Source organism: Cydia amplana, chromosome 22, assembly GCF_948474715.1.
Source record: "Cydia amplana chromosome 22, ilCydAmpl1.1, whole genome shotgun sequence".
NCBI lineage: Eukaryota > Metazoa > Arthropoda > Insecta > Lepidoptera > Tortricidae > Cydia > Cydia amplana.
The window spans coordinates 12,172,556-12,196,558 of record NC_086090.1 but is presented as its reverse complement, the minus strand read 5'-3'; the positions used below and the strand labels follow the sequence as shown (position 1 = coordinate 12,196,558).

Sequence of the window (24,003 nt, the reverse complement as noted above, 5' to 3'; positions counted from 1 at the left end):
GGTAGTAATGAGAGCCTTTGTGAGCTGTGCGGCGCGCGCGCACCGCGCAGCTTGCTTCCGGCTCAAAAGCGCAGCGCGAGACAAGCATACACTATACAGGTTGAGGATAAAAAACGATGGAGTCCATTTAAGCTAAGTGCAAGATAATTGTTGCTACAAAGATAGTTAATTAAAGTACGTTCCGGTCTTGGCAGAATATCAGCGATGTAGCTTATTGCATTAATATGCTAAATATTTTTTTCTTTTATTCTAAGCCACGTGCGACGTCTCAATATGTTTTCTTTTGTAAATACCTACCATGTATGTTGTTAAAATGAACAAAGTGTTTAATCTATCTATCCATATCTACAACCTTATTGTTGTCAAGTTCCTATGAAGAAGAAATGTATATGTAGTCGCTTTAACACTTTGTTACTGCAAATCTGTGCAGGTTGGACTTGGGTCGGTAGTCGCTTATTGCTTTATAGTTCCTACGCCATACCTATTGGGAATGGAATAATGTCTCAGACAGGCTAAGTGACGATATAACAGGAAGATCGATTACCTACTTAAAGCCATAAGTATGTAGGTACCCACAACACATTATACCCAATCTCAGTTTTAATTTTAATTTATCGATTTATTTTGTGAAGGCTTATTCAAACTTTAAAACATCTGAACTTAATCTGTTATCCTTCATGGTTATCGAATTTCGTTAATCGTGACCCATCTGAAACTCACCCTGTATAACAATTTCGACATTTCTCAGTCGAGGGTAATGTTCGCTATTCTTTTTCGTATTCTCAGTTCTATAAAGACTTATGTTTCTACAGACTCATAAGGACTTGTGCTATTTTGTATTATTAAGGGCGATATTCCCTATTATTTTCACTAAATAGCGCCGATAATTGAGATTGCGGGACTCTCGAGTTACAGTTGTGGTTCTCAAAGTATTTGTTAACGGTTCTCGGCTAATAAATGCACAAATTGCTTAGAAAATGACTTGCGATGTTTTTACTACGGCTCATTTAATATGTAAAACAGTCAGTTTCAGTTTTAGTCAACTGCATTGCGTGATGAGCTTGATGGTACATAGGTAAATTCATGAAATTGGGCAATATATATGGAAATATGTACTCGTATTCAAAACTAACACAAAAGCGTGTTTTTAGGAGATTAAAATGACAGGAACCGATTTTTGAACTTCGAGCGCTCGATTTCGTCACTCGAAAATCTGGGAAAACGGCGAATCAATAATTACTTATATCAATTGTTTCTAATAATTTTCTGGTGATTTCGTGCACGGTGTGGAATAATTTTATTTTAAATATACAGTACAGTCAACATAAAATGACGGATCAATTTTACAAATTTGGGCAATCGATGTTTTATAGTATCTGGCAAATTTTAGGTATTAGTATCTGATACAATAAACAAGTAGGTATTGTTCTTGCGAAATGTGCATAGAACTACCTTACACGTGGATTATGCTTGAAAGTTTGCGAGTCAGTGGAATCGCAGCGGAGGCGGCGCGCGCGCACAATGCGCAGCGGGTCCGCGGCGTCCTCGCGCGACAATTACCGCGCCGCGAGCCACAGCACGCCGCCGAAAGGTCGCATCTCACTGTGGACGTTATGGAACTCCGAGATACATTATAACTATAAGTACAAGTTCAAATTCAAAAATTAAAAATCCAAGGCACTTCCACGATACAAGATCTCGCTCGACAGACGCTGGACGGAGATTTTCGATTAGGTAGGTACTTATAAAAGAAAACCGCATTGCGTCACAATGGATAAACATTCAGGGCTGATTTTTATTTTGTGATCGATTTGACTCTAACGAAAAAAATAAATGTATGAAAATCGGAATTTAATACGCTTGATTGAAATACAACTCTTGTTTTGTTTGTCTTTTTCCGTAATTTACAATTCTATGACTGCTGTGAAACTTTAAGTTTCTATAGAAAAGTATTCTATTTTATTGATAGAGTAATCGCATATTCTATAAATGTATATTAACACCCTGTGCACATACAACGTTTTGGTTTAGAATATAACGGCTTCATCTTACTCGGCAGTTAGCAAATTATAGAGTGCGAGCCGAGAGCCATTTGCCAAACTTAATGTGTGTAATATTAAAGTTCCCACATCGCAGTGGTTTAGGCGATAATTATAGTTCGGGCGACAATAGTTCTGCTGTGCACTTTCTTGCCCGAATATAATAAAGGACGAGAAAAATAATGGTACCTACTTTAGGTGCCTACACAGTTTGAGTTCTGAGTATCGAATTTTAAAACGTAGAAGCGTAGACAATTTTTACTACAAACTACCTAGGTACTTTAGGTATATAGATACAGTAGAAATATAAAGAGATCTCTTAAATTAAAATCCATGATTTGCAGAATAAATAATTTGGAGGGTAGTAAATTAGTAATGTTCTGAGGTGTTTATATTTAGGTATACCATAAATTAAATGAAAGCCATAAACAGTACGTATAATATATTTAATTACATTCAATATTGCAGCTCGACTATATCTAGTAAATATGTACAACTACATCACAATCATACTATATAACCAACATTCATGTAAACCATTTAGATAGATTGACTTATATCTTGATGAAATAGGTAGAGCTTAATTAATACCTACCTATATATTTATGAGTTTACTATCAATACATTTTATTTATACATCTCGCTTTATATGTAAGTAATTACCTAATAAAAATGGCTGTGGACTATTCCTTTACAGCCATAGTATGTACGTAAATTGTACACTATCGGAGTGGACAAATTTTTGAGTTAATACTTATTTTCATTGGATAAATCAATTTAAATAGAAGCTTTTAGTTTTACATAGCGAGCGGGCGGGCGTGTCCATTTAAGCACATTTACATTTCCGGTGTTGATATAAATATTTAAAACTTACTTATTTGTTTAGTTTATTTGTTTTATAAGTATGTAGGTATTAGTGTACGAGTATATGCTTGCGTATTAATATTCTTTTATATTTTAGCTCCTTGTACCTGTTGACTTTTGATACGAGTTCTTTATTTCCCGCTACTCAAAGGTTGTCTGGAAGATATCGCTTATTAGCGATAAAACCGCCTATAATTTTCCGACCTATTTATAATTTTCTATTAAATTAAATTTAATTTTTACATGTTAATTGTATTGTTATTGCCGTTATTGGAGCAAAGAATATTTTATAAACTTACCTTATTTATTTGTTACCCAACTGTTAAATCTTTACTCTTTAGTGTAAATTTTTTCTCCTCATGTCACTCAATATATACATAATATCAAAAACTGCAAACTATTAGGTACTCAGTTGCATATTAGGTATGGATTATATTCTCAAGTTCATTCTCTTCGTTTCCAAAAGATTACCGCCACCGTACACTTCAAATTCAAATAAGTGTACCTATACTACCTATATGTGTATAGGTACGTACCTATTAGTGAATACGTACCTAAGTACTTCAGAACGCGTATTTTGAACGCTTTTTTACAGCTTGATATGAATGATATATTTTTCAGCTGTATCTCTTTCTATCGATGAGTACGCATGTACCTACAAATTATGACTTTATCACACAATGAATTCACCACTAACAGCTAGTAGCATTTAGATTCCAATTTGAATGGACCGGACAACATATTACACGACTGCCCCAAAAAAGGAGTGTATTGTTTTCAGGGTTCATGTTTGTGGGTGGGTGGGTATGTAAGTTTCTTTGTTCCACTCTAGCAGCTAAATGCCTTAACCGATTTACATGTATGATATATCATTAGAATCCTTATATCATCCCGAGTAACATAGGCTATGTGACGTCATTATAAAAACAATATGGCGGACTTAATACGCCATATTACGCAACCTTTAGAAAAAACATTTAGCTTTTCAGTTCGCTTTTTGGAGTCGTGTTTTTTTAATTTTTATTTAATTTATGACACTTGTTTACACTTTCGTTTTATTTTTTTTGCACTCAATTACATTTCTAGCCCACCATGCATAACTGCCGTCAACACCTATCGAAAAACTACTTCGAATTTTGAATTATTTGCGCGGGACTTACCTATAATTAATTACGTTCTCGATAGCGTTCAGTGCCAAACTGGTGGTAGCCACACTAATGGCAGTAATGGTACTAATGGTCTCTTCAAACGTCACGATAATCAGATGCCTTTGGCGATACATTTTGGTTGAATTCGTTGCTCGAAAACGTTGCTCCTACCTGGTCAGCAATTATCTAAAATCGCATGCCTTTTAGTTGAATGTGTTTTTCAATCGCTGTTACGGATGTTACGCGTAATGAGAGATTTCAACGTTCGTAAATTTATACAACACCGGAGCACAAGAATCACCGTATTGAACTTATCACTTAACAAAACATATTTACAGAATGTTTGCACTTTATCTCCAACTCAATCGTTGTTCTCTCCGAAGTTGTTGAAGTAAGCCCCGGGTCACAACAGCTTTGAGAAGAAAGTATTCGGCGCTGGAAGTCGTGCATCTAAAAGTCGAGGGTACGGGGACCCGAGGAAAGGCCTAAAGGCCGCGCGGGCCTCCTCCGGACTCGCCTCCTGCGTCGACTCGTCTTGCGTGTCCAGTGACGAGTCGTTATTAGACGAACTAGCCCCCAAATGTAATTTTCTAGTGTGTTTCTTCAAGTCGAAATTCCTGCAGAATCCTTTAGCGCAAATACTGCATGTAAACGGCTTTCGCTCATTGTGAGTATGCATGTGAAAGGTAAGGTTATAGATCTGATGAAACGCCTTGTTGCAGATACTGCACTTGTATGCTTTCTCCCCGCTGTGTGTCAATCTGTGGTTCTTATAGTTTCCTTTCTGATGGAAACCTTTCCCGCAGAACTCGCAGACGAAGGGCTTGTAGCCGGCGTGGATGCGCGCATGCGTATTGAGTGTCGAGGAGCGATTGAAGGCCTTGCCGCACGTCAGGCACTTGTGTGGCTTTTCTGAGGTGTGGATGATTTTGTGGCGACACAGAGTTGAGGCCTGTCGGAAGCCTTTGCCGCAGATTTTGCACACAAACGGCCTCGCTCCCGTGTGGACGGGCATGTGTCTGGTTAGGTTATAATGCGCATTAAAGACTTTTCCGCAGTCTCCGCAGGCGAAACTTTTGTTCTTAGCCGGGGAAGGTGTAGGACCGGTAGTTGAAGAGACGACATCAGTGGCGGGTCTAGGGCTGGGTGCTCGGGGCGGCGAAGCTGGCGGTGGCCGCGGCAGCTGCAGCTGATGAGCGTACGTCAAAGAAACTAAGTCTGGTCCGTAGTAGAGTAGAGGATAATGCGAGACCAGTTGTCTCCTCGCCGCCGGGATGTACTGCTTAAAAGCAGAGTCGAGAAGCTGCGCTCCGTAGGACAAGAAAGGCGGTGGCGGGTCCGGTGAGACGGACTTCTTGCGGTCGGGCTCCATGAGGCGGGCGATGGAGAAGTTGAGGACGGGCGCGGGGGCGGCGGCGGTGTGCGGGGCGGCGGGGGTGTCGGGGCACGAGGCGCGGTCGGGGGAGGGCTCGCGCGGCTCGCGCGCCGACGTCTGGAACGGCTGCATGTTGCTGGTGCTGGATCTGAGGACAAATGAAATCTTGTTAGGTAATCTGGGACATCGTAGATAATAAAGTCATTATTTTAAGTAGAGTCTTTTTTTACATATACATAGTATTAATGTATGTAGGTATGTATGTTCAGCTGTTCCCTCATAACTTCTAAAGTCCTCATTGTAATTTGAGAAATGAGGGTGTGTTTCGAATCGTCTTGATTGTCCGCTAGTTATAAATAGGCTTTATGACTTAAATTCACACCAAGTTGAGCACGGCACCCTCTAGAGGTCATAAAGTCACGAACTAATAATTATGCATATCGATTTATCACAATCAGGATCGTACCGTAACATAATTATAATTAGACATGACATATTATATGCGCCAACTTTCCCTCCCTTTGCCTTCAAACCCTTTCAATTGCTCCCCGTCAACGGCGTCGGAAGTGCTCCGTATCATTGTGCTTGTTTTAAGTAAATTGGAAAGCGCCTCGGGGAGTTGATGGTAGGTACGAGTAAACAGACTCCATTGTGTGACGATCGCGGATGCTGAATTAGGGCGAGCTTCTAACGGTCTGGACCACAATTCTCTTTTGAAATGATTTCAGAAAGAAGGATGTTGTCAATGGGGTTGGCAACTGCCAAAGGTTTTGATGGGTGGCGCCAGCAGAGGTTTTAGCTGTTCTAGATTTGGCTTTAAGGACCAAACCATACCAAACCACCAGACCATATAATAAAAAAAACCGGCCAAGTGCGAGTCGGACTCGCGCTCGGTGGGTTCCGCACCATCAACAAAAAATAGAGCAAAACAAGCAAAAAAACGGTCACCTATCCAAGTACTGACCCAGCCCGACGTTGCTTAACTTCGGTCAAAAATCACGTTTGTTGTATTGGAGCCCCACTTAAATCTTTATTTTATTCTGTTTTTAGTATTTGTTGTTATAGCGGCAACAGAAATACATCATCTGTGAAAATTTCCACTGTATAGCTATCACGGTTCGTGAGATACAGCCTGGTGACAGACGGACGGACGGACGGACGGACGGACGGACGGACGGACAGACAGCGGAGTCTTAGTAATATTAGGGTCCCGTTTTTACCCTTTGGGTACGGAACCCTAAAAAACAACTGTAAATATTTTTGTGAGTTAAGGAAACAAAGGCTCATTATTATCATAATTATATTGTAAATTAAATTAACTTTTAAACTAAATTATGTTTCCCGACGTATCATTATAATTATGTAGTTGTATTCAAATTGAATTGAATAGTTGTATATTACCTCTACTTATAACAGCTTTCACTCCAAAAGAATGAAGCACTTTTCTACATAAAAACAGCAAAAAAATCCTCCACACGTCACTTAAAACAACGCAAATAATAATTTTAATTTGCAGTGAAATCTCAATCGTTTCGAGCGCCACTCGAGCGCACAAAGCAGCGAAGGGTTAGCTCGAGCGAATAGGTAGGTATGCTCTAGATTGGGCGTGTAAGGGTTAAGCGTATGGAACGGGTTAGCGCAGACGTGTGGTTTTGTTTGTGCGTTTCGCTTTTGTTTTATTTCATTAATAGTTATTTGCTGTTAAGTTCCCACTATAGTGTTTTAATATAACGTTTGCAACGGAACTGCACCTTTGTTGTGACGTTTTTAGTTTTTTGATTATTTATAAGAATTAGGAGCGAGAAAAAACTTACATACTACATTAAAAGGTCCTAAAGCTCCTACAATATTGAAGAATCGGAAAAGAACAAACGAAGGGGCATAGCAGTGGTAAATATAGCAAATAGTGTAAAAAATATTTTCTATGATCAACCAATCAATCAATTAATCAATGAGGAAAATGAAAGGTACAAACGTTGAAAGGCGGTTTCGCGCGGTTGTCCACTTTCCTGTCCTTTAACCTGCATTCTTCTGTTCTCGTACAGTTGTAAATTGACCGCGTATAATGTTATGTTTGCTAAAATGCAATTAAACATTATAATAATCTGAACGGCTGCCAACACCGCATTGTTTCCACGTTCCCCCGCCAGGTGTCGCTGTTGCACCAACAATACTACCGCTCTGCCATTGTGCACTGAAGGAGGCGCACTTACTCCTATTGTACTCTACTACGTTCTAGTACACACCCAAATGTTTAAAGGAGAAGAGTCAATTTGCAATGGCAGGTGTCAGTTTTGTGTGACTTCTAATTTTGCGCGTTTTTGTGGAGTCTGTATTGTCAATCAAATGCTAAATGAATGAAGTGGGCTGTCAATATTTGTGGTGTAATTAAAGTGATTGAAGTTACCGCCCACGCGCATAACAGCCATTGCATATTAAGTAGTTCATTTTAGTCGTTTATGTCTTTATGTGACTGCCACATAATGAAAGGCATTAAAATACGAGTGTGGGTTTATGAAACGAGCTGAAAGCGAGACCGTCATCAGAATTTGACTTACTTACTTTTAAAATGTTCGATTCCCACGTTTTTTGTTTTCTAATTGTCTATGACTAATATAGAATCCAACGCATCAAAATCACAGTTTTTTATTGTCATATACCTACGCTTGTTTCTGACACCGTAAGATTGTGAACCCGTTAGTTTATAATCTAACGTAGGTTAGGTTAGGTTAGATTATAATCTCCCTACCGTCAGTTTATAATGTAACTAGCGAGATTATAATATGACGAGTGTTTACAATTTTACGGTGACATTTCCTAACATTTGGCCTGGGGTGTAGGTATACACGAAAAGGTTTTCATATTAAGAAGGGCCTCATAACTCGCTTCCCTAATCTCTTATCTGTTAATACCCTAATTACTCTCTCAGAGGCCTCAGTATCTTGGCCATCTATCTACCACCTATTAGCCATTATACACCTTCCGTCGTTCCCTCGATTACCTTCTCACTTGCGTGATGAATTTTTGAGGTTTTGCGAGAATTATAATAATCACACATTTAACTATTAATTATTTTAATAGTCTAAAACTTGCTTATTGTCTTTTTAATCTGGAGTTTTATTGTGTGTTGTAACACTTTCAGTCCATCTATTTTTCAAACTTCTTTGTAGTTTTGCAGTGACTTACTCCGGCAATTTTCAGAATGAACGATTTCCAAAATCTTTACAATTTTTGTCTCATTAGATAATCTCAGACTTAATAATATTTGTTGTTATATTTCTTTTATTCAAATCGAGCTAATTACATACTGAGTGATGTAATATTTTTATTCCCTGCGTGGTATCGGTATTCTGCTCAAATATGACACTGACATTTTTTTATTGTCTGCATCCGGCCAACGATTCAGGAAAACGAGAAAAGAAAATTAAGTACAACATTTTAAATATCTAGGGCATACGTAACACGTGTGTAAGCAGTTTTCTCGGCAGTAGGTACTAGGAGCTGTGCCGACCAGCAGATAAGCTCCCTAATCCTCTCTAGATAATGCGCAGATTAGGCAGGCCCCACCACTTCACACCCACAACGCAATCTGCACCTTGAGATAACACCCACAAAGCACAAAATGAGATGATCACGGGCCGATATCAAATTATTCTTTGACGAGACTCTTCACTAGGCGAACACAAACCAAAAGGTACTTTATCCAGTTGGATTAAGATTGATTTTTAATGAAACAAAACTTGCAACAATCGCGGTTCGCTGTCGAAGCATTTTGAGCTTAACAGTCTAAATTGTAAGGTGTCTTTTCGATTCACTTTGGAGTATTTAGGTAATCACTTAACTAATTGACACGTTAGAGTTACGGAAGGCACTTGTAGATGCATTGATAGGTGCATGAATAAGATGTGAGATAACTGCAGCTTTGAGATACGGGGTGCATCTATCGGGGTGTCTATCAACCTCTATCTCTGGCATATTAAATATATTATAAAACGGGTCACTGGTCGGGACACTAGGGGTCTCCGTCGGCGTCGCGTCGGTCCCCTAACGTTGGTACTCCCCGTTATGGAGCGAAACATGACTTCAAATTAACGTGATTGACTCGTTTTAATCCGAAAATAAATGCGAGTGTGTCTCTGTCATGGCTGTCTTACACAATGTGTAAGTACTTATGTGATGTACGAAAAAAAAATGTTAAGGGTATGTGTGTTAACAAAACCTAAAGTTAGTTATTTAGGTAAGTACCTACTCAAAAATAGACGAAATTTGAATTTATTTTTATATAATAAATGTCAAGGTGACAGATTTATCGTCATTTAAAAAATAAAATAGTTTTGTTATACATATACCTATGTAAGAAATGTGGGGTAAAGTTATTATTAGGACTTTGAGGGTAAGCCCAAAATAAAGCAGTTGTGTCGTTGACTTGGAGTTTACTTTCATCTCGTACTCATAAAAACCCTTAAAAAAATATTACTAGTTTAAAAGACAGTCATATAAAACATTTGGAAAACACTACGAAGATGTTCTCCAGAGTGGGTCTAAGCTAACTTTGCACCGATTTGAAGAAAATAATGATATTTCATAGAAAATTGACAATAATGATGACATTGCCACACTTTGTTTATTGCAAATGGCATGTTGGGTTAGCATACGGCTTGATTCGAACCTGTCAAAAGTGACGTTTTTCTTCAAACAAAAACGTTACTTTTGACACTGACATATCCGATCCATGTCGTATCGTTCGAATCGGGCCGATAGTCCGACTCTACTCGTACACGCCAACATGACTGTTGCTACGGACTACGGCTGCTACGGCGCGGCGCCGGCGTAGCGCTACGGGACGAACTAGATCTGTATCTTGTCAGTGTACACCTTTATACGTATAGCGAGCGGCTAGATAGGCCACTTGTAGCGATATTCTCTAACGCTAACGATACGATTTAAGGCTTCAAGTACTACCTAAGATGACTATGACTGCCAGATGATGAGTATTGTATCATAACAAGACATTGTCGCAGTCGCAATTTGAAAAGATGTTACGACTGAAACCGTAACATTGCCTTTGAGGCGCAGCTCAAATAATATCCCATTACCACAAATCCTTAACAAATTACTTACACGTCAACACCATTCCTTGGCAAATAAAATAAACTAATTGTTCGCTTTCCGAAGCGCCGCCAAAAGCAAAACGCTCACAACCCAAAAATTTGAATAACAACGCCGTGACATCTGTCAAGGCAAGACTCTCATTAGAAGCGCGACACGCCGTCCCTCTCCTACTTATGCTAGGGTGTGTAGCTATCTCGCTCTCAATCCGATAATCCTGTGTTGTCGGTAGAGGTCATTACTACAGACCAGTTTGAGGAGACCCACGCGAGGGTGTGTTTCCAAAACGAATGCAGATCTTTTTTGTTAGTCGAGAGTCAATTGTTTGGTATAAGATTGGGGGCGCTAGTAATTCGACGGCCATTATTGGGATCCCGAAATTGTTTATTGCTGTGTTTGTCAGCTGACGGGATTATGGTGACGTGGAGAGGAAATTATCCGAATGTTGACAAATCATTTCAATTCCAGTTTACGGCCATGATTTTATTGATTGACAAAAATTATGATAAATGGGCTTTTGATCAAAATGGGCATTGATGGAATTGATTTGAAAGGATCGGTTGGATTTGTTAAAAATGTAATAAGGTACTTATGTTTGATGCTTATAGGTTTTATACCTGGACATATACAGTGCAGCTGTATTATTTATTAAGAGAGGCCTTCCACTGTGCGGTCTTTTTTAGGACATCCCTAGCTTCATTTGAACGGAATTCAATTTAAATAAGATTTCTTAGGCAACAGCAACAGCAGCAGCAGTCCAGCAGTTCTTAGGCTTATGTTAGTATGTAAGGAAATGAATCAAGTTTTTGTACGCCATCAGGCAGGGTATAGTGCTACAAATATTTATTTACCGCCACTGTAATCAGTTTGACCTATACATACAAATAAAAACACTTTGAACTTTGAACAACAATAATTACTTATAGGAACTATACGTTAAAATTAAAACTAAAATAAAACAAATCTTAAACAAAACGTAGTAAAAAATGCTCCCCAGGTCACCTTCATGCGATATGGTGCCCAGAAGGCTGGCAGCGTTACCTTTTTGATTACTTATAAACTGGATAAAACGCATATAAATAATATATAAAATCCTGGATCAGTTCAGTCCTTTTTGACACAAAAATTATTTTCGGATACTTACCACTTTTTATTTTAAATACCTACCTATGTTATGTTAAATACAATCAAGAAACCTAAATGATAAAGTGGCCCAAAAATATGTTTATTCAATAACGTACCTACAAACAATTTTTAGGAATATTTTTCTACCTTACATAGGTTTTTTACTAAATGTAATTAAAATTACAAAACTACAATTGTTTAAACTAAAACAAATCGTTTTATCTTCTAAATATAATTTTCCTTAATTTTTGAAATACAAACGCAAACGTTTGCTAAAATTGCCGTAGAAAAAAAAAACAACTTATTTTGTGCCAATCTTAGTAATAGGTATTCTCGAATCTTCTCTAATAAACCTAGTTCTGCTGTACTATATGCTAATAAGGCTTCTGTTGTGGATACTAAATAGTCATAGCAAATACGCGAAAACTAAGGAACAAAATATTCGTAGGTATTCATCACTCAAACAAACGCCCTTACCGGGATTCGAACCCACAGTCCACAGTCGTCACAAAAAAAATCTGCTCACATTAGCGTTATTGATATTGTGATTGCAAATAATAAACCCTTTAAAAAGGCTTCCGGTATTAGGATTGCGCGAACGCAAACCGCATTATAGTCCAGTCAATATTGTACTCCAGTGGACAAAGCCTTGCCGCTGCGTTGCCCGCGCCTACTACGTTTGGTCTATGATCTATGGACAATGATGATCGCATCGGTAACTTTTACGTTTGACACTTCCGACGGAAGCTTTTTTGCAAACTTGGAATCGAATAAAAGAAGCTTACGACACTTTCGCTGGTGGTGTGGAAGTGTGTCTTAGTTTTTTTGTGATCACTTTTTTTAGACTCTGGCTTTTATGCAATCGTAATTTGAATGAATTTAAGTAAGGCTGAATATAAAACCTAAATCATTTACTACCTTACGTACTAGCAAATACTAGTAACTTAAATTTCATTTACTTATACCTTTTTTCTACTTTTATTTGTCATTTATAGGGTCGTGCACACATCTTAAAAACCCTACTTTATAGTTGTCCAGACAAGTCTGTAGTATATTCTATATTCCCCAAAAAAGCATACGTGCATATACGCAGTATCTTTTTGACACTTTTTCGATACTTCGTGTAATGACCACTTAAAAAATATTGTATGAAATACAGTGTTGTCAACCTTATTTTAAATGTCATCTCTGACAAATAAGTGAACCATTGACATGTTTTTTTTTATTTCATTCATTGTTTTCCAGCGTGTACCATGTAGGGTCTTTGCTACTTCTTGAATGTGGTTAAGTATCGTGGTTGTCGTGTAAAATCTTAACTTTTGTGTTAAAAAACAATGTAAGTTATCTTTCAAGTTAAAATGTATAAAGACGAAAACTTAGTGTCTACGCCTGAAGAAATATCAGTGATAGCCAAAGAAGTGACTAAAAATAGGTAGATACCGTAGGTAGAAGTCCAATTCATGACATGAAAAATATTTGTTAAATTTACAATTTTATTTCAAAGTGCTTGGTCGTAGAAAAAAGTATTGTATGCAACGCTGTTTAACTGAGTCAAAAAATACTCGTGGCGTCTTTATTAACAATTTTCGGCTTCGCCTCAAACAACGGTTGCATAAAATACTCATAGCTGGGCAGAAGTCCGTTAATCCGTTAATCGTTGATTAACGAAGTTAAGTTTTCGAGTAACGGATTAACTTTTAAGTTAACTTTAAAAACCTGTAACGGAATTGTTAACTTCCGTTAACTTTCCTTAAGTCCGTTAATCGTTAATACCTAAGTACCTACTCACACCAAGGCCGCGCGCTGCCGCGCCGCGCCGATCACGTTCCGACTAGTTTGCGTTAGGTTTGTATGCAGTGCAATTTTACATAGCGCGAATCGTCGCGCGCTTGTACTACTGACTAAGAGTCTAATCTAGACACGCGGTAGCGTGTCCAGCCAAGTTCAAAGAAAAAGGAACTGGCGACGCAGCAACCGTGTGTAATATTACACGAACCATTTCGAGCTACTTTTGACCCCTTTACAACTTGAAACCTACTTAACCTACACACATGAAATTTGGCACATGTATTCAAGTCCCTTAGCTTGTACAAAATACAAAATTTCATAAATATAGCTCAATCAGTTATTGATAAATTACCGTTTAAAAACCGGCATTTTTGTGACTGACTGATATAGATCAAAAACCTAACCCACTTCCAGATGACCTAGAAACTTGATATTTGGCATCAAGGTAGACTATTACGTGCATATAGAGGGAAAAATCTGAAAACTGGAAATTATTGATATTTCGATGGAAAAAAAAATTAATACTTGTAGACCAAAAACCTAACCCACTTCTAGATGACTTAGAAACTTGATATTTGGCATCAAGGTAGACTATTAGGTGCATATAGAGGGAAAAATCTGAAAACTGGAAATTATTGATATTTCGATGGAAAAATAATAATTAATACTACTGATGATTACTAGTGAAGTGATATGACTATACAAACTTTGAACTATATAACACTGGACACTGTGTGACATAGGCTCATCAGCTCAATAGCTGCTCGCCTATAATTACATAATAATAATAATATAATAATAATATTTATAGACCAAAAACCTAACCCACTTCTAGATGACTTAGAAACTTGATATTTGGCACGAAGCTAGACTATTAGGTGAATATAGAGGAAAAAATCTGAAAACTGGAAATTATTGATATTTCGATGGAAAAAAAATAATTAATACTTATAGACCAAAAACCTAATCCACTTCTAGATCACTTACAAACTTGATATTTGGCATGAAGGTAGACTATTAAGTGTATACAAAAGAAAAAATCTGAAAACTGAAACTTTTTGTCAATTAACCGCGCGCTAGCGAGGGTCTCCTTTTCAGCTTAGGCAAACTGCTTTCATGATGAATACTATAGTAATTTCTGTACAAAAAGTAATGATATCCCAACAAAAACATAAATGTGAAATGAGAGCCAAGTTCAATATTAAGAATATGTGTCGTTGTTGACTCGCCTGACTCACTACACAGCACAGAACTTGGCACCCATATAGATCTCAATTATTTTGTCGGCGAGTCAACAACGACACATATTCTTAATATTGAACTTGGCTCTCATTTCAGATTTATGTTTTTGTTGGGATATTGCTTACCCCGTGCGCCGTATTAATTTTGTTATTACGAAAGTATGGCAGAGTCGATCGCGGCAACCTGAGCAGTTGCCAATGTTGCCATATAAGATACACGGGTGCGAGCGAGACAAATATAACAACTTACTTACTATTCGAGACCGAGCGTCAAAATTTATGATTCTTTCTGCTAGTTTTATTTCCTATTGCGTATATTTACGATTTCGAGTTAACTATTAACGATTAACTTTAACTTCCGTTAAAACTTTTGAAAAGTAACGTTTTAACGTTTAACGAAGTTAACTTTTTATTTAACGGATTAAGGAATTAACGAAGTTAACTTTTTGATTAACGGTGCCCAGCTCTGAAAATACTATAGTAGGTACTGTTGTAGGTACTTGTTTATTGAGACAATATAAGTAGGTACTTAGTTGTTCCTCGCTCTCGCTACGTATAGTTTATTTAGTAACTCAGTTATCAAGTTTAGTTTATATGGTTTGTAGTTTCTAGTTGTAGCCGTATGTTAGTATCCGTTACCTTAATTACAAATTACTACCTACACATTATAAAACAAAAGTCGCCGCGTCTGTCTGTATGTTCGCGATAAACTCGAAAACAACTAACGAATTTTCAACGGTTGATTCTAGAGAAAGGTTTAATTAGATGTATGTATTAATTATAGGTACTTATATAATTTTTTAAGGCTTAGTTACATGTGCGAAGCCGGGACGGGTCGCTTGTTAAGAAACATTATTAATATATCTTCTTATGATGATTTTTACACTATTTACATATAAAATATAAAAACAAATATTTTTCAAAAGTGGGGTGGGGTGATACTGGCTATATGTAGACACTATTCGAGTGACAAAGACGCAGATAGTCAATATCCGAATGTCGCGGTAGCCGCGCCCTCTCACTGTCAGTAATTGCATTTTCCGCAGTTTCCCCCGAACAATGGGCGGCGGCGGCGGCGGCGCGCGCGCACGGTGACGTCACGCGGCGTATGTCTAATATTTGCCACCGCAATCACGAGGGATATACCTAGACCTAGCAGTTATAACTTATAACGGCCTCGTGTTGTGTGTTAGTACACACAACATGAGGCCGTTGTAACTACATATTGCGTGGACATACATATATATGTACCTAATAGATAAATATTAAATATTACTCAAATACTTACAACATAAATAATAGAAAACATGTAAGTAATGTACCTACTCGTAATGTGACATACATAGTAGAAAACATCCATACTTAATTTCCGCTACCTAAAGGTTGTCTGGAAGAGATCGCTTTTAGCGATAAGACCGCCTGTTGTTTCTCCTCTTCTTTTTTGTATTCTTTGTATTGTTTTCTGAAATGAGGTGTGCATAAAGAGTATTTGTATTTTTATTGTATTGTATTTAATATTATTGTGATTAACACACAAATAAATGCCATTACCAGGATTAGAACCGGGACCTACTGCTACATCCAAATACATTTAAATCATGTATTTGACCCCATACACAGGAGGGTGAGAAAATCCTTTTACGCCAATAAAAAATATCAACACCCATCAAAGACAAACTTGCTAATTTGCACACCCCTAAAATGTAACCCATCGTGAAGGTAACCTTTCAGTCCGCCCTCGCACGTGACGTGGCGTGGCGTGGGTGACAGACAGTGGTGACAGGGTGACACGCCGCCCCAGGTGCGAGGCGACAGCGCGGAGGTAATCACCTGTGTAGGGTTTGTTGATGGCTAATGAGTATACTGGATCGTGTTTGAGCTTTGGGTGGGTTAAGCCGTAAGGGTTGATAGGGTAGCTAATTTTGATCGAAAAATTTATAAATAAATTAAAAAAGCGGCCAAGTGCGAGTCGGACTCGCCCATGAAGGGTTCCGTATTTAGGCGATTTATGACGTATAAAAAAAAACTACTTACTAGATCTCGTTCAAACCAATTTTCGGTGAAAGTTTACATGGTAATGTACATTATATATTTTTTTTAGTTTTATCATTCTCTTATTTTAGAAGTTACAGGGGGGGGGACACACATTTTACCACTTTGGAAGTGTCTCTCGCGCAAACTATTCAGTTTAGAAAAAAATGATATTAGAAACCTCAATATCATTTTTGAAGACCTATCCATAGATACCCCACACGTATGGGTTTGATGAAAAAAAAATTTTTGAGTTTCAGTTCGAAGTATGGGGAACCCCAAAAATTTATTGTTTTTTTTCTATTTTTGTGTGAAAATCTTAATGCGGTTCACAGAATACATCTACTTACCAAGTTTCAACAGTATAGTTCTTATAGTTTCGGAGAAAAGTGGCTGTGACATACGGACGGACAGACAGACGGACAGACGGACAGACGGACAGACGGACAGACAGACAGACATGACGAATCTATAAGGGTTCCGTTTTTTGCCATTTGGCTACGGAACCCTAAAAATCATCATCATCATATCAGCCCCTAATCGCCCACTGCTGAGCATAAGTCTCTCTTCGAGTACGCCACTTATCCTGGTCCTGAGCCAATCTTATCCAGAATCACTCGCATTATTCCGAATATCCCTCCTCCAATTGAGGGGGGATTTAAATCTTCTCGAGGCAGAGGTGTAGGGTTGGAGCCGGTGTAGCTTTATTTGACGTTCATTAGCGCATTGTAATTATGCCTACTTGAATAAACTATCTTTTATCTTATCATTATCGTCCACCCAACGAGCCAACGGACGCCAGACACTCCTTTCGTTTTATAAAGCGGCCACCACTCCGATCATTTTGGCCCACCTGCCATCACTCTGCCTGGCAACACGACCCGCCCAGCTCCATTTAAGTTTGGTAATGATGTACCTATCCGACGCCGTCTTGCACGTCGGCATCGAAGTAGCAATTATTGTCATTTAATAATTTAAGTATGTACAATTAATACAAATAAATCTATTCTATTCTACAGCTAATAAGTAAATGTTAGGTTCGACGGTTGGACAGCATTAACTATGTTGATTATAACATTGATGGCACAATAAACACAGTGTTACGATGCAGTACAGATATAATGTTACAAGTTACAACTTAGTATTGTATGTTCTGTTCCCGAAAGTTAAGAAGATTGTCGATAGCTAGTATAGCTACAAACAACTACAATTCTGCAGTTTTTTATATTTATTGATTTTCAGGAAAATAAATGTATTTATTATTATTAAGTATAACTTCAGCCAAATTTATTAGGTATATTTTATGGTACATATTTATTTCCGGAATTTAACCTACACTACTTTCTACAAAAATAAATAATATGGCTCGAATTAAACAAGAGCGAAAGAAAAAAGAAATTTATATTCTTCACTTAACTACCTACTTAACAGGATTTGATATTTTAGAACAAAGCAAAACCATCTTCTCGCAATTATAAACTAAAATGGAATAAAGCGATTAGGTGGGTACCTAATTAAATATTCATTTTATTTAAGTATTTATATACTCCACCCTTTTGCTCGAAAAATCATCAGCTTTACGACTATTAATGAGACTTCTTATAAATACTCATCTTCATAATACCTAATACTAGCTACCTACTCACAAATCCCCGTGATCTTTCCTTTGCAAACATATCAGTGACAATACAAACAACCCTTTAAGGTTGGTGTGAATATCCGGACGATAATCTTCTTTTTTTGTGGGATCTTAAACGTTCTCAAGCATTGCCGCTACTTACGTAAAATACCTGACATGATAATACAGGATGAAATTTTAACAGAACACAAATTGTAATAATTATTTAATATTTATTAAAATAAAATTTTACAGCATTACACCTAAGGGGCGCCAATGCGCTGTAAAATTAAGTACCTAATTAATAATAAGGCTACCTATAGGTAATAAAATTATAAGATAAATATGTCAGTTATTAATAAGCTACTTATGTTGATTCGCAAACCCGTAAAAAAAATTAAAGATTGTATGACTTTGGTCGGCAATTATAATAATGGTTAAAGATAAAGTGATTCATTTTAGGTACAGGAGAAACGCGAACGAGTTGTCTATAAAATGTGTAAGTATGTGTTTTAATGTGTCGTTAAGAAAACAGAATAAATTAGCATTAAAATAATAGATTGGTCATGATCTTAATATACTGTGTGACATAGGTACCTATACCTATACATAATAAGTATTATGAATTGCATATATTGAATGTGCTAGTATAACAACATACATAGTTTGACAAAGTTAATCAATAAATTGCATTCATAAGAGGTTAAATAAATAAGTATTATAAATGTAATATGTTAATATATTTTTCCTTGTTTATTGTGGGACGTAGGTACCACATTTACAATTTATGTACCTACTTATATGTAAGCTTTTGCCCGCGACTTCGTACCCGTGGATTAGTATATTTAACCCCATACAAACTTAGGACCTCCATTTCACCCCTTTAGGGGATGAATTTTGAAAAATTCTTTCTTAGTGGACCCCTAGACCTTATAAGGAACCTATACTTGCCAAATTTGAACTTTCTAGTTCCAGCGGTTTGGGCTGTGCGTTGATTTAAGTCAGTCAGTCAGGTCTTTCACGTTTATATATATATAGATAATTGATTTTGTGGAAAACGCAAATTGCAGATACAGAACAAAAATTAAAAATAAATTTGTATAAATTCATCCTGTAGGTAAGTTTGTTCATGACAGCTATATTGATAGAGTGGCAAATAGTATGCCGGTTGGTCAGTTTGTCGGTTTGTCGGGGACAATGGTGTTTGCGGAAGGATTACCGGTCATTATCGCGGCATTACGCTAATCTTCGGTTGGCGGCGGAACCCGGGACTGTTCTACTGCCGACCACTTCGTTTGTCTATTTGCTTCTCTTCTTCTTCCTCACGTTGTCCCGGCCTTTTGGCCACGGCTCATGGGAGCCTGGGGTCCGCTTGGCAACTAATCCCGGGAATTCGCGTAGGCACTAGTTTTTACGAAAGCGACTGCCATCTGACCTTCCAACCCAGAGGGTAAACTAGGCCTTATTGGGATTAGTCCGGTTTCCTCACGATGTTTTCCTTCACCGAAAAGCGACTGGTAAATATCAAATGATATTTCGTATATAAGTTCCGAAAAACTCATTGGTACGAGCCGGGGTTTGAACCCGCGACCTCCGGATTGCAAGTCGCACGCTCTTACCTCTAGGCCACCAGCGCTTTTTTTCTATTTGCTTCTCTATCACTCGAATATCCAATAGTGATAGAGAGGCAGATAATGAAATTTCGATTATAGCGGTAGGCCTGCTGCATGTGTGTTGTATGTACGTGCCTGGTGTATGTGCGATGAATGGGGCGCGGATACGTTATCTTTAGAATGATGCCGTGGAATGGTTTAATCTAAGAAGTGTAGTGCCCATAGCTTAGTACTTAAATGTAGGGTCGTTTTGGTAGGTACAGAAGTAAGACTACATTTTAGGGGATTTGGAGTTGGAAAAAGCAGCCAAGTGCGAGTCGGACTCGCCCATGAAGGGTTCCGTAGCAGCAAGTAACAAGCAAGTAATATAATATAAATTAAAATTAAATGTTTGTATTTTTTATTTTTATATTTCAGTTGATTGAATGAAAGGTAAATTGCGGTTTACGATTTATGACGTATTAAAAAAAACTACTTGGAAGTGGAAGTTTGCATGGTAATGTACATCATATATATTTTTATGTTTTATCATTCTCTTATTTTAGAAGTTACACGGGGGGGGACACACGTTTTACGACTTTGGAAGTGTCTCTCGCGCAAACTATTCAGTTTAGAAAAAAATGATATTAGAAACCCAATATCATTTTTGAAGACCTATCCATAGATACCCCACACGTAATGGATTTGATAAAAAAAATTTTTTGAGTTTCAGTTCTAAGTATGGGGAACCCCCAAAATTTATTCTTTTTTTTTTGTGTGAAAATCTTAATGCGGTTCACAGAATACATCTACTTACCAAGTTTCAACAGTATAGTTCTTATAGTTTCGGAAAAAAGTGGCTGTGACATACGGACGGACAGACAGACAGACATGACGAATCCATAAGGGTTCCGTTTTTTGCCATTTGGCTACGGAACCCTAAATATGCTCTTGATCTTCGGTCTCGAGATCGAACTGACATCAACATTAATGTTAAGTACACAAATGCGCTATATATAGGTACCTACTCGTAAATATTTAATATGTATGCTTGAGTGACAAAACATTTTTCACTTACCTACTTTATTATTATGTTTATTTTCTTTATTTATTTTCTTTGTTTTTTTTTTCTATATACCTAGTTATATTTTACTAATATTTAATGTCACTCTAAGGCCTTGGCAGAATAACAGCGTTAGAATTTGCCTCGTTTGCATATTGCAACAATATGCTGAGACAGGGCCTTTTCCCTACGGCACACATTGCTGGAACCAAGTGTGTATTTTTTCTCTGTTTTGTTTTTTAATGTGTATTGTGTACATAATTTCTTTGTCTTTGTTTTGCTGTTCTAATTATTTTCTGTTTATCTTATTTCTTTCATCTTATTGTCCTGTGTATGTGTGCTTTATGGAATAAATGTATTTCTTCTTTTTCTTCTTCTTAAAACATTTCTTAAAAAGTGTAATTTGAGCGCTTGGTTTAAATAATTATGTTAGGTACTTAGGAAGGTCTTGACCGACTAACATTCGGAAAATATATATAGACAGTCAAAAATAGTGCCAGCGAATTCGTTTGCTCCATCGATTTCTAAAAACTGGCTTTTGACAATTTCCCGCCGAGCCTACTCGTAGACGTCTGCTACGGCCCTACGGCGTAGCGCACGGGCTACGAGAGCAGCGTTTCTTGTTACGTACTTATTACCCAATAATGTTAGTTATATAATATCAAGGGATTTGCAATCCGGATCTATCTATATGGAACTATCCGGCGGACCTTCTATATTATATAATTTTGTTCCGTACTTTAAACTGTAAAAAATAGCTGGCTAGTAAATGGGTTCTATGCTATATGCCTGACTTTCCGCAGCTTAAAAAAATATTAGGCATTTCACTTATATCGGGAATATAACTGCTGGTATATACCTACCAATCAGATTTACCTATACCTAGATATAGGTAGAGTTAGATATCTGTATTTTTTTTTCATTAAAAATTAAATAAAAAATCCACCCACCTTAATCACAAAACACTCATTCACTTCCCATCACTTATCACTAAGGTCAATCTATGGTAGGTTTTATGGTCAACGGCGGTAAATGCGCAACCCGCGGAAGATGGCGACCGGAATTGGTGTGCCGAGCAAAGTGGCCCGTGGCAAACAACCCCCCACTCCCCCCCCCCCCCCTGCAGCCCAGCCACATGCAGCCGCCTCAATAATAGATCAGCTCGCCCCTCCCTCTCGTGTGCTCACGATCAAAATATCTCCGTCTTTGTCCCTCCTGTTGCGCATTTGTGTGCGCATATCTTTGTGCTCCGTCTGGCGAGTGAGGGGCGTGCGCGGTCGTCTCGCTCGCTCTCATTAGGCGTGTCTGCGGGTGCATTATGCATCGTGTTTGGCGAGCGCTTCATGAGGTTTGCGCAGCGCGCGCAGAGTAGCGGCGGGCAGAGGCTGCCTGTGTGGGCGAAATAAAAATAGAAATAGAAATATTTATTTGCATACAGATGACATAGTAATTGCATACAGATGACAAAAGTAAATTAATTTAGTATCACATGTTTAGCCAAAATATGGCATGCAAACTTAAAGCTAAAAAAAAACCCTTTATTACAATGTCAACCTTTACCTTACTAGGTATAGGTTGACATTGTAAAGGTACAATACAAAATCATTAACATAACATGCAAGTCAAGTAGAGTTTAATTGTTACATACATTATAAGGATATTATTAATTAATTTGAAGTTGCTATAATATACATTTAGTTAATAGAGTAATCCACAAAATCGTTTAAAGAATAAAAGCATTTATCTTTTAACCATTTGTGTAATCTGGTAGTAAATAATTTGTCGGGTAATTGTCTTATCTCATACGGCAACGTATTATACACAAGAATACTCATCACATAACAGATTTTCTTAAATAAAGAGGTCTTACATAGTGGCGAAATAAAATAAAAAAGTTTCCTATAAGTATAACCGTTAGATGGCGTCTAGGTATTGGTTATAAATACTTAGTAAATATTAAGTGGGTATCTATGTTTTTGTAGTTAGCTTAACTGACATTGTTGTACCTATATGCGGTTTGCAAACTCTATTTATTACCTAATGGAGAGGCATCCATTTTAAATATTGCTTTTACTTACTTAATTAGGTATTTAACTATACATAATATGTTGCTTGTTATAAATTCTACGTGTAAAATGTATGTACCTAATAAAACATTTAAATAGAAAAAACTAAATTATTCTTCAGTGTTAAGAAACAACAAAGATATCTCAAGCATAACTCATTATAGTTATTAATTTATTCTTCTATCAAATCAAAAGTTGAGTAAAACAAACGGCTGACAAACCGATAGACGAGTGAAGAGCGCCTTTACGATGCAAATATCTCCCGTCGTTACTGCGCCTCTGCTATTCGTAAACCTTGTGGTCTACTGTGTCTGTCTGTTGGGTAACTCTAATATAATTAGACCTTTGTTTTGTTTTAGGCTATTAAAGTACAGTAGAACATACATTATCTAAACCCTCAATTATCCGAGTAAGTATGTAGGTATATAGGTAATAGTATACCTACTAACCTATTTCATACATGAAATTGCATTGTATGTATGTATGTAGGTAATGTAGGTACTGTTCTAATGTAAAAAGTTGTTGCTTTTGTTGGATATCGTCCTGATAAACCCAAATTTCGATTATTCGAACTATGTATATTAGTCTCGGTCCCAATTAGTTCGGATAATCGAGGTTCTACTGTAACAAAAAAGCGTAAATACGTTTGTCTATCGGTTAGGTTTAGCACGCACTGCGGTTTTTAAAAAGCGGTTCCGCTACCGCAATAAATGTAACGTACGGCATTTGTCACCTCCCACTACCTACTTACTTACTTACTTAACTAACCACAATATGAACCCCCCTTTAGATTTACCCCTGAAATTTGGCCATGTGATTTTGTCGTGATCGTCTAGTCTAGCGTTAGGACCCCTCGATGTGAACCGCGGTACCCTAAGTTCTTTAATGAGTATCAGCTAAATTTTGGACTCTGATTTTATTTACAATTACCTGGACTTTAGGAT

At 37.4% G+C, this 24,003-nt stretch overlaps 1 protein-coding gene across 1 annotated transcript; it reads right to left on the bottom strand.

The window, feature by feature from the left end:
• Window positions 1-4,310: 4,310 nt before the first annotated feature.
• LOC134658425 (fez family zinc finger protein erm-like) lies at window positions 4,311-21,992 on the bottom strand. The gene is made up of 2 exons (XM_063514106.1): window positions 21,944-21,992; window positions 4,311-5,574 (listed from the first exon to the last, which is right to left on the bottom strand). The coding sequence occupies exon 2, from the start codon at window positions 5,556-5,558 to the stop codon at window positions 4,455-4,457; it is 1,104 nt and encodes a 367-aa protein (XP_063370176.1). The 5' UTR covers window positions 5,559-5,574; window positions 21,944-21,992; the 3' UTR covers window positions 4,311-4,454.
• Between the last annotated feature and the right edge of the window lie 2,011 nt (window positions 21,993-24,003).

Coding starts and splice junctions, on each gene's coding strand:
- LOC134658425 (XM_063514106.1), bottom strand. CDS start 5,558: ATGCAGCCGTTCCAGACGTCGGCGCGCGAGCCGCGCGAGCCCTCCCCC.